This window comes from Pipra filicauda, unplaced genomic scaffold (genome assembly GCF_003945595.2).
Source record: "Pipra filicauda isolate LSUMZ 115617 unplaced genomic scaffold, ASM394559v2 scaffold305_size881528_pilon, whole genome shotgun sequence".
Lineage (NCBI taxonomy): Eukaryota > Metazoa > Chordata > Aves > Passeriformes > Pipridae > Pipra > Pipra filicauda.
The window spans coordinates 649,676-662,316 of record NW_024104427.1 but is presented as its reverse complement, the minus strand read 5'-3'; the positions used below and the strand labels follow the sequence as shown (position 1 = coordinate 662,316).

At 39.5% G+C, this 12,641-nt stretch overlaps 1 protein-coding gene across 6 annotated transcripts in view; it reads right to left on the bottom strand.

Annotated features, from left to right (window-relative positions):
• NSD2 (nuclear receptor binding SET domain protein 2) overlaps positions 1 to 12,641 on the bottom strand; it is a 74,167-nt gene that overhangs the window by 2,639 nt on the left and 58,887 nt on the right. For 4 of the 6 annotated variants that reach the window (XM_027715535.2, XM_027715537.2, XM_039383345.1 and 1 more), the window contains 12 exons: positions 11,774 to 11,905; positions 10,615 to 10,738; positions 9,509 to 9,709; positions 8,678 to 8,857; positions 7,485 to 7,641; positions 6,528 to 6,733; positions 5,977 to 6,080; positions 5,451 to 5,720; positions 5,238 to 5,354; positions 3,337 to 3,478; positions 2,505 to 2,611; positions 715 to 919 (listed from right to left, as the gene is read on the bottom strand). In XM_027715535.2, the coding sequence (XP_027571336.1) occupies positions 715 to 919; positions 2,505 to 2,611; positions 3,337 to 3,478; positions 5,238 to 5,354; positions 5,451 to 5,720; positions 5,977 to 6,080; positions 6,528 to 6,733; positions 7,485 to 7,641; positions 8,678 to 8,857; positions 9,509 to 9,709; positions 10,615 to 10,738; positions 11,774 to 11,905 (1,945 nt within the window). Of the gene's footprint in view, positions 1 to 714; positions 920 to 2,504; positions 2,612 to 3,336; positions 3,479 to 5,237; positions 5,355 to 5,450; positions 5,721 to 5,976; positions 6,081 to 6,527; positions 7,642 to 8,677; positions 8,858 to 9,508; positions 9,710 to 10,614; positions 10,739 to 11,773; positions 11,906 to 12,641 lie in introns of those variants that run through there. The other 2 variants (XM_027715538.2, XM_039383347.1) reach the window with 2 other exon arrangements.

Sequence of the window (12,641 nt, the reverse complement as noted above, 5' to 3'; positions counted from 1 at the left end):
GAGCACACTCGACATACTCTCAATTTAAATACAGCAGACAGCTCCAGCTAGAAGAAAGTATTCAGGCTTTACTCAACAAAATTTTACAGAACTTGCAGGCTAGTAGAGCACCCAAACATCTGCTCAACTGCTGCCTATTACAGCACTCACCTGTCTGTTGCCAGTTTTGCTCAGGGATGGCTGGTGTGCTTCACCTACGGCTGCTCTTTCGCCCCAGCATGCTTTACCCAATCCTTGTCTTACTTGTTTCTGGGATAACAGGCTTTCCCTGCTTCCCTTCTTCATATCCCACCTGACATGGCTGTTTGGAACCAGGTAACTCCTGTGATATCTAGAAATGCAAACTGACTGCTGCTCCTAATTTTACTACTCGCCTCCTTCAGAAGCTGCTGTTATTCCTCTGGCTTGAGCTCAAAGGGCTTCATGCATTTCTCAGATATAAAACAACTTTCCTGTGACAGTGATGTACTCAACTACCAGGTGATGTACTCAACTGCCTACATTTGTAAGCAAACAGCCCATTTTAGCAGAGAGGCAGGAGGAGGCCATCATTTTGCCTTCGCATCCAGAAGCTGCTCCTATGTGATGCAGGAGCAAAGTTCTCTCCACACAAACCCAGTGTTTTCTAGATAACACTCCTGACAAGGTTTGAATGCAATAAATGAGGTACCTGCACAAGTTATTTATACAAGTGTAAGAGGTGGGCTGACTCACCAAAAGGACGTTTCACCAAACCAAGACAGGAGAGATGATAAGCTTTAGTACAAGATTTCCTGTCACACAGTACCAGCTGGCCTCCATCCCCACAACGGAAACAATCATCTTCAGATTCCTTCTTCCCTTCATTTTTCATTCTGCGTCTCCGTGTTCTCTTTTTGGTCTTTTTGCCTTTTTCTTCTGAGGCATTAGTGGAAGAATTCTAAAAGATGCAAATCTGTTAATGCCAGTTTTGCAAAGCAAAAATATAACACAACCTAGACAAGCTGTTGGCACACCTGACAGACTCTGCACACAGCCAAAAACTTGACTTGGGGCAGACCTGTCCAGTGCCTCACCATACTGATCTGTGTTGGCAAAACCCCCACACTGACCCTTGTGAAAAGTCATCCTAAAAACAGATCTTGCCCCTAAAGTACCTTCCCTACTGGAAACCCCCTTCACTTTCTTGTCACTGACAAAAGGTCTTCCAATTTCCAGTCTGATCTACTTGTGGCTAATTTACCCCCATTTTGTACTTGCACCACCAATCACTTCAATACCCATTTTTCTCTTCCAGTTGTGAGTATTACTGCTGGAATTACCAAAACCTGCCTCTATTTCTCTTTGAGGAACAGACAGCAGAACTTCAGGAACTGTAGCTGTGCCTGTAATGATAGAAAGAATTTTCCAAACCTTATCTCTATTTCAATCTGACATTCTGCTGCTTGCACTTCACCAAATCATGTAAAATTCTGGACGTTTTTTCAACATCCCTACCATCATTCCCCTCCCTCTTACCCCAGTAATCATTACCTACTTTCTTTGAAATTAGCCCATTCTATCTACCAATGCAGACAGCTCTGCAAAACTGAACTGTAATATTTCATTTTTTCATGGCTGTCTGTGTAAATGGATCACAAGCTTATGAGAAACTTCCCCTAAGCCTATCTCTAAACAAAAAAACAACTGTGTGAACTCTGGAGATTTTCAGTCCACTCTCTGAAGTGGCTGGTACTGAGCAGTGTGAAGGGCTACAGGAAGGTGCAGCTTTTGAACATCCACAGGTGGTACCTGTGCCTTCCTTTGCACTCCTATTCCAGTCCTTCAGGAAGCCCCATCAACTGCTGGATTACAGGTTTTAAACTAACCTGGCAGGAATCATACAGATAATTTCTTGACATAATTTGATATCATTTTTTCCTCATTCAAAACTCACATTTTTTATTCTTCAGTTCAACTGATTTTTCTTTAATGAATCTTAAAGTAATAATATTTTAAGGTTTAGATGGGAGAAATATAAACTGCAATGTCAGAATAATCTCACTGACTATAGTTAGGTGTATTCTTAGTCAGTTCAAAGCTCCTACAACTCTTCCCCTCCCCATGTTTCAAGTGGGAGTGGGGAAGTTATTCCTTCTGAAATCTCCTTTTTTAAAAATATGCTTTTGATTTCAGAAACTAGTGTCAGTAGCTAGCAGTATTTCTTATTCAGGACCCAAAGTAATTAATTTCTCATAGGAGAAAGTGGTAGAAAATATTTTGGGCTGCTCCCAAAACCAGTTATCACCTACTGTACTGTTACAGCATGAAGTGTATTCTTCAGCATCAAGGTTATGCTTGGTAAAACTATGTTTCCATCTTTCCAGCAAGGGAAACAACAAGCTTTGAACTCAGAGGACAGAAAGCATCTGTTCATGCATCATCACCCCTTATCACAACATAAAACTGGTCCACTCACTCATACCCCAAAAGAAAAACCCAGGGTAGTAGACAAGACTGTCAGAATCTCTTGATGTATTACTTGCCTTTGGTCTGTCCCCAAGAAATCCACTGCAGTTTGGGGCACCGCATTTGCAGACTGTTTTTTCATTGCCCAGACAGTCAAGGTTGTAATTAAAAGTCAGCTCCGTCCCTGAGTGAGAAAAGACAAACCCTTTCATTGTGAAGAACAAGGTAACAAATTCTGTCAAAATTATTACAAACAAATGCAGCTTTCCTTATCTGTCTGCTGGTTTGGGACTTGATGTATTGTCACAGGATTTTCCTCCCCTTTACTGCTCATAAGCACCGACAGTGATTAACGAGATGCCCACATAGCACGATGGGCAACTACATTTTAAAATAAATTGGTTTGACTTCACAAATCAGTGCGTGTGTTTGGTTTACACACTTGTTATATAGATTATCTATCTATCTGTCTATTCATCCTTCCAGCTAGATATAGTTATAGATAGATATATGTGTGTGTGAGCATGTGTGTACACAAACCAGAACATACCTACTTTTAAGCAGTCTCCTACATCCACGCCTTAAGTTTATTATCTTCTTGTGAAAAGATGCAAAATACTGTTTGAGATCTCCAAAACAAAAGCTAGGCTCTACAACACAAAGTGAGTGTAAGGATACTAACTTACTAAGGTTACTTGCCCTTTCTAGAAGGAAGCAATAAAAAGCAACCATGGGACTCACTATTAAGAAACACTGAAGTAAAAGGCAGGTTACGAAGCATCTCTCTGACTGCTGAGTTGTCTATAAAAATACTTGCACTGAATCAGTTCAACCACGACTGTCCCACCCATAAGTGCAGAATAGGTTTAACTTAAGGAATGAAACCAAACCCAAGAGAAGCAGACCTACCTGCAGGAATATCACACACAGCAAACAGCCCGACACGAGTGTCTCCATTCACTGTCCACTTTAGAGTTTCACAATTTGGTTGGCAGCTGTGATTCATAAACCGAGAGTAGTTTCCTTTGGGGCCAGCGTCAATAATACGGTCCTGGAGGAGATCAGACCAGCAACAGAATGAATGTTTTTTCTCTCCCCCTCACAAAAAAAAATAAATCCGTACATGATTTCAGTAGCTGCATTCAGAACAAACAGGGTGTTGCTACCCAGAGCACAAAAGACGATCGATGGTACATGTTGTATTGAAAACTGTAGTGTCCCATGTGGCCTGGAATGTGACACTCCCAAAGCAATACTTGTGCTCTAGCTCACGTTTTCCCAGCACCCATCGCAGCCACAAGGCAGGATAAGTGTTCTCGTGAGCACTGTGGTGGTTAAGGAACCCCCTCCCTCAGGAAGCCTCAAAACTCAGACTGAGTCCATTTATCTTTTACTTTGCATTCACAAAGCTGTGAGGCATTTACAAATACTATGCTTTACGGCATTTACCAAGTCACTGCATGATTACTTGCAGAGATTATCAGTCTCGCACCAGCTTTTTTTCCCCAAATCAGCCTAGTTAAAACAAAAACAAGCTCTTGGTAAACTAAAAAAATCCCATCCCTACACACAATTGCTTTTTAATTTCTATCTCCACTGTACATACCAGACATTAACAAAATAAAATCTTGAAATAGCCAGAACTGTGTTTCTCTGCAGAGCTGCTTAAGAGGGATTTGCTAATTAATGAAATATTATTATAGTTTCCCTCTAACTCATTTTTATAATGCACATGGCATGACTGCCGTGCCTATGTGCACACACACCCAGCCACTCCAACTGCACGGGCAGCTCGACCCACAATTAGTATTTATTAATTACAGCAAGAGTCAAATACATTCTCAGTTCAGATATGTAACACACTGATGTGTGTCAATTTAGTAGAGGGGTGAGAAACTTTTAAGTGTTCAGAGAAATGTGGTTTCATCATTCCTTGGTGATAATTCCAGTAACAGGAACTCCTCAGTCACAGGTTTAATGAAAACAGTAGATGTGGAAATACAGAGCAGGACAGTCTTGGGCAAAAGAATAGTGGTTGGGACTGAAAGAAATGCAGTACTGGCAGCCAGCTCTTGTTTTTCTCCTAAGTAGCTTTTTTTTGGGGGGGACTGAAGCAATATAATATATGTAATCAATACCCCCTACTGTCCAGGTTCTCTGCTTTCTTCTCCTCAGAAAGAAAATACTCAGAAGTGGGCACAGAACCACAGGTGCTGCATTAATTCGATGTGTTAATTAATCTGCTGCAACAATTTGCTGCAGAATCAATTTGTGGAGTACTAGCTGGCTACTGATGCAGAGAGTGCTTTCAGAAAGACAGTTTCTACAAAAGCACACATCTAGTTTTGTTATAAACTAAGAAATGGACAGAAAGATCCAAAAAATATTAAATGCCCAATATAAGACACAGCCTCACAATTCTATTTCACATTCTCTCAAGTGAGAATTTTATCTTCTGTTGTTGAAATTTTATTAAAAGGACTGCTAACAGTAATTCTTTCAACTGTATCACTACTATTCCCCAACACTTCATTTTGAGACTAGGCAGGTAAATACTTTGCTGCATCTGATTTCAAGCAACAAAGCAAAACTTATAGACCTTAATATTTACTTTATTACATAACACAGAACTAATGAGATGCATTATATACATATAGAATGCAGAGAACAGGCACAGAAGATACAATGCTATGAATACAGGAAACTGTGGAACATCAAAGGCAGCAGAGAGCCCTACCAATGTGATCAACAGGAGGAAAAGGGATCAAAATAATAACTAAATAATGGCAAAAAAGTGTCAAATACTCTACCTTATCAATAGTAAGCATATAGAAGTGGGTAATGTCATTTTCATGTGCATATTTGATTCTTGCCATACATTCCTCTTCATCAATCAGCTCTCCCACATACTCGTTCACAAACTCTCCCTGGAAGATACCAAGTATCACTAGTAAAGTATATACCAAACCCACAGAGAGCATCACAAGTCACCGATTCTCCGCTGGGGCAAGAACAATTCATACCTTTTTGATGTCCCTCTTGGCGACCAGACCCCACCCTTTCCCGTCGGTTTTGATGATCTTGGTCTCGGGGTACTGGCGCTTTGTAAAGCACTGGTTTTGGCACCTCTCTCCCGCTGGACAAACCTGGGGATGGCACTCGTACATCAGCATCCGGTTGAGGCACTCGGAATCAAAGCCACAAGGGTTTTCATCTGTGGGTTTGCAGTTGCACTTGGGAATCTCAGATATGTCAGCAGTGTATATCTGCACTTTACCGCAAGGTTTATTCACCTGAAAAAAATACATTAAAATAGTTCATATATCACTTTAGAACATTTGAATTTGTTGTAAGAGTTATTAAGGCGGTTACTAATTTGTTTTTGCCACACTAGGTGTTCCAATGGAAGCAAAATTTCACCGCAGCAGGACTGTAAAAGCAGAATTACCAGCACAGCATCACAACCTGTCCCCAGCTCGCAGCTCAGCTTTTCCTCTCCAGTGCTGCCTGAGACCTTTGAGTACCCAGTGTAATTTCCTCAAACTTTACCTTAATATGCTTGTATGGTGGAGGTTTGCGTTCACTCTCCTGGGTTTCTTTGGCTTCTCGCTGTAGCTTTATTTCTCGAAATCGAGCTTCAGCTTCTTGCAAAGCTGAAAAAGATTGTCACATCAACACAAATGCCAGAAAGGGGATTACTCTCCCCGGGTTGACTTGCTCATTCTCACATGTGTTAAACAAATTGTCTGCTTCCTAGTCCCATCACTCAATTTTCTTACAAACAACGCTTCTGAGATGTTAATGCTCTCAACAGATGTACAAATTTTACTCTTTCAGTCTCCCAGTTACACTTTTCCTTTTCCTTTCCAGAAAGCAAAAATCATCGAAAATAATTCCAATTAGACCCTAGTCTTTTAAAAGCCATGAAAATAATGTTTTCATTCAAAGATAGTAATAGTGGCTGCTGCCCAGGACACCACAACAATTTCCTTAATTCAATATTGTAAAACAACTGTACGAAAGCAGACCCCAAGGCTATGTGTGAAGAAAGCAAAGCATGCATATCCCTAGATTATTTTTGTTTACTTTTAGTTATGTACCATTTTTGAAGACTTTTCCAATTCCTTTGATCCCTTGGTATCTACTCCCTCTGTCTCCCTCCATGTAAGGGAACACCCGTGCTTGGTGCGTCCAATAGTAATCCTTAGAACCAAAGAAAAACACAGGAAATTCTCCGATTTCATGCTTCATTTTCTGGATATTTGGGGGAACGTTTTTCGGATGGCAAACTTCTGCAGGCCACCATCTAGCACAGAAGTACAAATAAAAAAATACAGCATTTTAGTCAAGCTCTTTCTGCATGAGACAGTTTAGTAAAATCACTCTAAAGAGCAGTAACTGCATATTATTTCCAGGATCCAAGAGGATTTAAAATCCTTTCCTCCCTTCACTCACTAGGCAGTGAGAGAAGACTAGGAAAGGAAAGCCTGACACTCAGATCTGTGGGACTTTGGCCTTCCTGTAAGTCAAGGAAACACATCGGGTTCCTCCTGTCTGGGTGGCAAAACCATCATCTTTACAAGACCTGCAATCTCTGTAATTGTCAAAGACCAAGAGAAGGTTGATAATAGCTATTAATGTTTCTAGGACAACTCCCACCCACCTCTATCTCACTCAAATCTCAATGAAGTGTGAAACACTGACAACCTGACAACACTGACAACCTGAGTGACTGATCTCCCAGCCTGGGAGGTAGTAATTTAGCCAATTACAAGTTATAACAATTTATTTGAAGAGATCTCTGAAACAAAAGGGGTTGAAAGCTCATACACTGGAATCAGATATCATAAGGCTCAAGGAGTCCTGTATGGGTAATGCCCTGGCTGAGAGCAACAGCAAAGCTGCAAGTCTTTGAACTTGAAGCTTGCAAGGTCTCCAGCTCAGAGAGGAGTGAGGAATCAGTGTGCAGCAAGGCTGGTCTGCAGGAGAAACCGACTGTACGATCCTTACTTAAACATGCCAGTACTGTAAAACAACATAAAATTCCTTCATCAGACCTGTAATTTCCCAGTTTAACCCAAATAATATCCTGGAAATGGAGCTTCTTGCCCGCCCTGCAGTCGTTGCAGTACCAGCTCCCATCTGGCATTTCAATGTTTAAGCAGTCGGGATGAAAGGCTGCTGGACACGACTCGCAGCACAACAAGCTTCCACCTTCACAGAGAGAAAAAAAAAAAGGAAAACAAAAAGTTTGAAAGACATCAAGACCAAAATAAAAGTCTGCATAAAACCAGTGTGATGTACATGTGGGTAGGTTCACTCATAAAATAAATGGTTAAAATGTAACAAATACATATCTCTTAGTTGTGTACAAAAGCCAAAAAGTCCTGATTTGAATGCCTGGCAGACTTGGTTTAGTAACACATACAAAATAACAAGCAAGCTGGTGATAAAAAAGCCAGAATAATGCACCACATATTATAATTACTTTGCTTTACTTTAATGACTACAATATATTTAACACAGTTTAATATATATTAACATTTCAATGTGAGAAAAATTTTAACCACAACAGGCTTCTCTTATATTTGTTTTTTTTTTTTTTTTTTTTTCCCCTGGGGGAAAGGGAATGAGGTTGTTAGTTTGTTCCACGAATTATCAAGTGGAAAGTTAGCTGGAGCTTAAAAGCTGCTATGCTGCTTGTTAATTTGTTAACAAATCAGGTAAACTTTCCCTGCTAGTTTAATCAGCACTACGCATTCTGTGGTTCTCAATAAGGAACAGATTTATTGTACAACATAAAACAAAACACCCTTAATTAGCAGCACTCCCAGCAACAACTAATACTGATTCAATTTGCTGCCTGATGCTAAACTAAAAGCAACACTTAAAATATTTATGGCGTAATATTACATATTAGCAATAAAGAAACACAAAAAGCTTCAGTACATTGAACACAGGGGAAAGAACAGAGAAATACTCATTATGTGTATCTCACACAGAATTAAACCAAGCTTCTAGTTGCTGGATAAATTCCAAGTAAAACTATTCTTTAATCAATCATTTCTGCAAAAAAAAGATACTTAAAAACCTGAAGCAGCACAAGCCAGCCTGACTTTATACCAAAACCTCACAAAACCCCACTTAATATGCCACACTTCTAATAATTTTGTATAAACGGGATCAATAAAATAAAATTTAAAACGTTTTGAGGCCGCATTTACGACACGGAGTTCTGCGGGAGTTTTACCTTTGGAACACACAAAGCACCAGCTGACATTGACATGGGCATGGTGGCTTTTCCCCTTCGTGGCAGTGAAATGGTTGGTGCAGACAATGCTGTTGGAGGCGATGACGGCGCATCCCGCGGCAATGCAAACGTCTCCAGCGTGGTACGCAACGGGACAGCGGACACAGCGCATCATCTTCCCTGGCAAAGCACGACACTGACACGTTACTTTCCAACAGAACTGGCTGTTTGAGCTAAAAACGCCTGAGATAGCCAATGCACACACAAATACACGCTCGTTACGTTTCCAAAGCCCAAATATTTGCATTTAGCGACAATGCCGAATTGATAAAGGTTTTTTAAAGCACTATAATGTTTAAACGTGAAGATTTCTAACTATGGACACCATTAACTATGACAAGCTTTCTTCAGTCATGTAGTTTTGTCTACAGTTGTTGCCCAAAGCTAAAAGCCTGCACAGAATCAAATGTCTCCATGTTCATCGAGCCTTGCTGCAGTGTTGTTACATTCTCAGGTCCTGCCCTCACTGCCCGGCCTCTTTCCCATCATCTATGCATTCTAGATTTCATTCTCTCTTCAGAATAAAACATGGTTAACTATGGATAACTGAAAGCTAGTTTAAAAAAAAAAAAAAAGAGCACGAACAAAGTAAATACTAATGCTAACTAAAAATTATTCTGTTATTATTTTTTAAAAAATTCTGAGTCAATCAATAGTCCATTTACACCTAAAAAAATTACAGCTAGCAGCTCTTAAATGGACAGATTCCTTACCTTAACATACCACAAACAGAATTAATTCATCAGTTATAAAAATGTAAAATTAAACTACCTTTTGAAATTCGTGGATGTGAGGGGTTACTGACATGACAACTGAGGCAGCTGTGGAGAGGACATCGAAACCCCCTGTTCTCAAACACAGTAAGATGAAATTTTTTCACACAAGCTTCATGGTAGAATTTTCCACAGTGAGATACGACACAGCGTTTCACATCTGCCTTTCTCTCCTTACACACAAAACAGGTGTGCACACCTAATGGCAAAATAATAAACAGAATGTAACTAATTTTTCATGCAAACATGTGAATTTAAAATGCTTCTCTTGTGCTTTTATGTTATGCATGAGGGAGTTGCTTCTGTTTTGTGCAGTTAAAGTGTACGCAACATCCAAAACCTCACCAATCTGCTTTTACGTTCTTATTTATGAGCCTCAGTACACCAGGACAACTGTGAATTTTTCTTTTTTAATTTTGTTTTTTTCAACCAGTGAAACAGAATGATGGGTTGTCTCTGATCCTGTGAAATCTGAGGCAGCACCACAAGCCAAAGACAAGCATCCTCCAATCTTCTCTCTGGACCACTCGGAACAGCTTTATTTTGAAGCAGCCTTGTTCCAACAAGATTTTACTGCATGTACTGAAATGGGCTTATGAGCAAGAACGCAAATCATTTACATAAAGTTTCGAGATTAAGAACTTCCAAGCAGTTACTACAGGATTAAAAGCAAATGAAATTAATAGCAATTAAGGTAGTCTTTTAATGGGAAAAGCAAAAGACTGATATAGACGCACAAAGGACTAAACTAGGACTGAAAACATTTCACGTGCTGCTCTTTTTTCTAGCATTTCTTAAGTCTTTGTGACAGACTTTAAATCTCATCTGTAATTGTACTCAGAGAACAAATAATTTGCAGTTATTAAGGCAATGGAATTCAGACTAAAATCAGCCAACTTGCAAGAGAGTTCTCACCAAAACCAGCGTGAACTTTCTAAAAGATGGCACACTTAGTGGTACTCTGTGAACTCCCACCCTGTCAGGTCCCAAAGGATAAGTAAGGGTTCTCCAAAGATACATACTCTGTCCAGGAGCATGTCCTAGAACAATGTATCGGAAAACTACAACTTTTTTTTTTAAATTAATAGAAAGGGACAAACTTGCCTGATGTACATTCACTACAAATGAATTTTCCTGCTGGTCTTCCAGAGAGCCCAAGGCAGCTTACATGAAAAGCTCGATAGCAAAGTCCTTCACACAGTAGGAGATCACCTGTTTTTTCACACAGCTTTTACAACACAAAGGCATTGAATGTTAAAGAAAAGTTCATATGTGGAAAAAACTGATTTCTTTATTCCATTTCATATACTGCTCCTCAAAATCTCTTTTCCCATTGTTGAAATCAAATTTAACAAGTGAAAGACAATTTTACAACCATCACCACATGCCCTGGTTTCAAGTTGAAACAGGTAAAAGAATCATTAAACCACTAGAAATATCGCCTTCCAGAACCATAGCTCAATACAAAATACAACTTGACAGAAAAAAGGAATAGGGAAAAAAAAAGCCTGAAGAAATATTCCCTGAGCACACTGATGTATCTGAGCAGGGTTATAAAGCATCCTTATTTTCCTTTTCCTTGGCAAAAGGAAATTAATCTAGTTGGCACAATGATACTTCTATGTCTGAGTGGTTAGCAATGACACATGCACAACTAAAAACGAACTGAACAACAGTGCTGTCAGAATTTAGGGATTACCCAGCATTTAAAGATAGATATAACCTCATCATCACTATGCACAAGAAATGGAAATGTAACTGCTTGCCCAGTCTCATGGAAACAAATCTGATCTGCCTACTTGGACTGTGTTATCATTTCATAATCTAAGAACTCTTCCAGAGTAGTCTGAAAAAGCTTTTTGCTTTCAGCTGCCACCTGCATGCTGTGATCAGTGCATCACTGCCACCTCTGCTGTGCACAAAGCACAAAACCCACTAGGTTTGAATTCCTCCTCTTTACTAAGAGAGGAGCGAGCAGCTCTTCTGAATCATCACTGGTCACCTGGCAACACTCATTTGCTTATTCTGAGGTACAAATCATGCTTATCATACAGATCTGGAAGCTCAAGCAGAGAGGCTAAGTCACTTACTGGAGGTGAAGAAAAAAAATAATTAGGTACTAAGAACTCCATTTACTGGCATGGCAACCTCATCACTAACAGACATCTCAGACAGACTTTATAATCCTGCTTCTGGTCTCACATTGTTATTTTAATATTTAAAAACACCTTTCCGTCTTGCTGCCCCAGCTAACGTCTCTCACCTGACACACATATTCTTTTTTTGTTCCTGCTCCTCGCTCAGATTTTTTGGATGATATAGACACTTCAGTCTGAGTTTCATCAGCACTTTCATAGGGAGACTCTGACCGCTCATCTCCTTGGCCATCGGAGATCTGAAGATTAAACACAGGTGTTAGAGAAAGCAGCCATGAATGGTCATTTCTGCACAGAATATCAACTGATGGAAGCAAACAGACTGCAATTCAGACTAGGAGATTCAGGCACACTCTTTCGGTTTTGTTTCCCCCACCTTCAAGAAAAACTTCATTAAAAACCAGAATATGCACTTGTGGAAGTCTCAGCAAAAGGACTATGTAACAATCACCCTCACCAGCAACTCAACAGCAGCCAAAACAGAACACCAGAACTTTGTTATATGGCATTTTATTTATACTCAGTTCTGTAATACAGTTAGCAATAAGTGCCTAGCCAGTAACATAAGGATATCTTCAAATCCCTCGACTGAAGTTTGAGTATGTGGTTTATGAGAGAGTAACAGTCAGTTTTAAAAAAGAAACTTGGTAAACTTCAAGCTGTGTATGAAAGTCTCTGACTCAAATATTCTCTGAAGAAGTGGGAATAGTATATAGAAGAGAGGAAGAAAGAAACAAGCAGCTCTCAATATGTTTAAGGAATGTTACAGTCCACAATGAATTCAAAATACTATGAAAGATAGGATCAATCTTATATAACAGATCTAGATGTATAAAATATGGAGGATTTTTAAAAGTAGTCATAATTTACTTTAAAAATTTTACTTGATAAAAAAAACAACCCAAGTAACATATTTAAAGAAAAATACAGGGCAGTTTTCAGTTCAGTAGAATTTAAGGAGGGAATGGACAACCA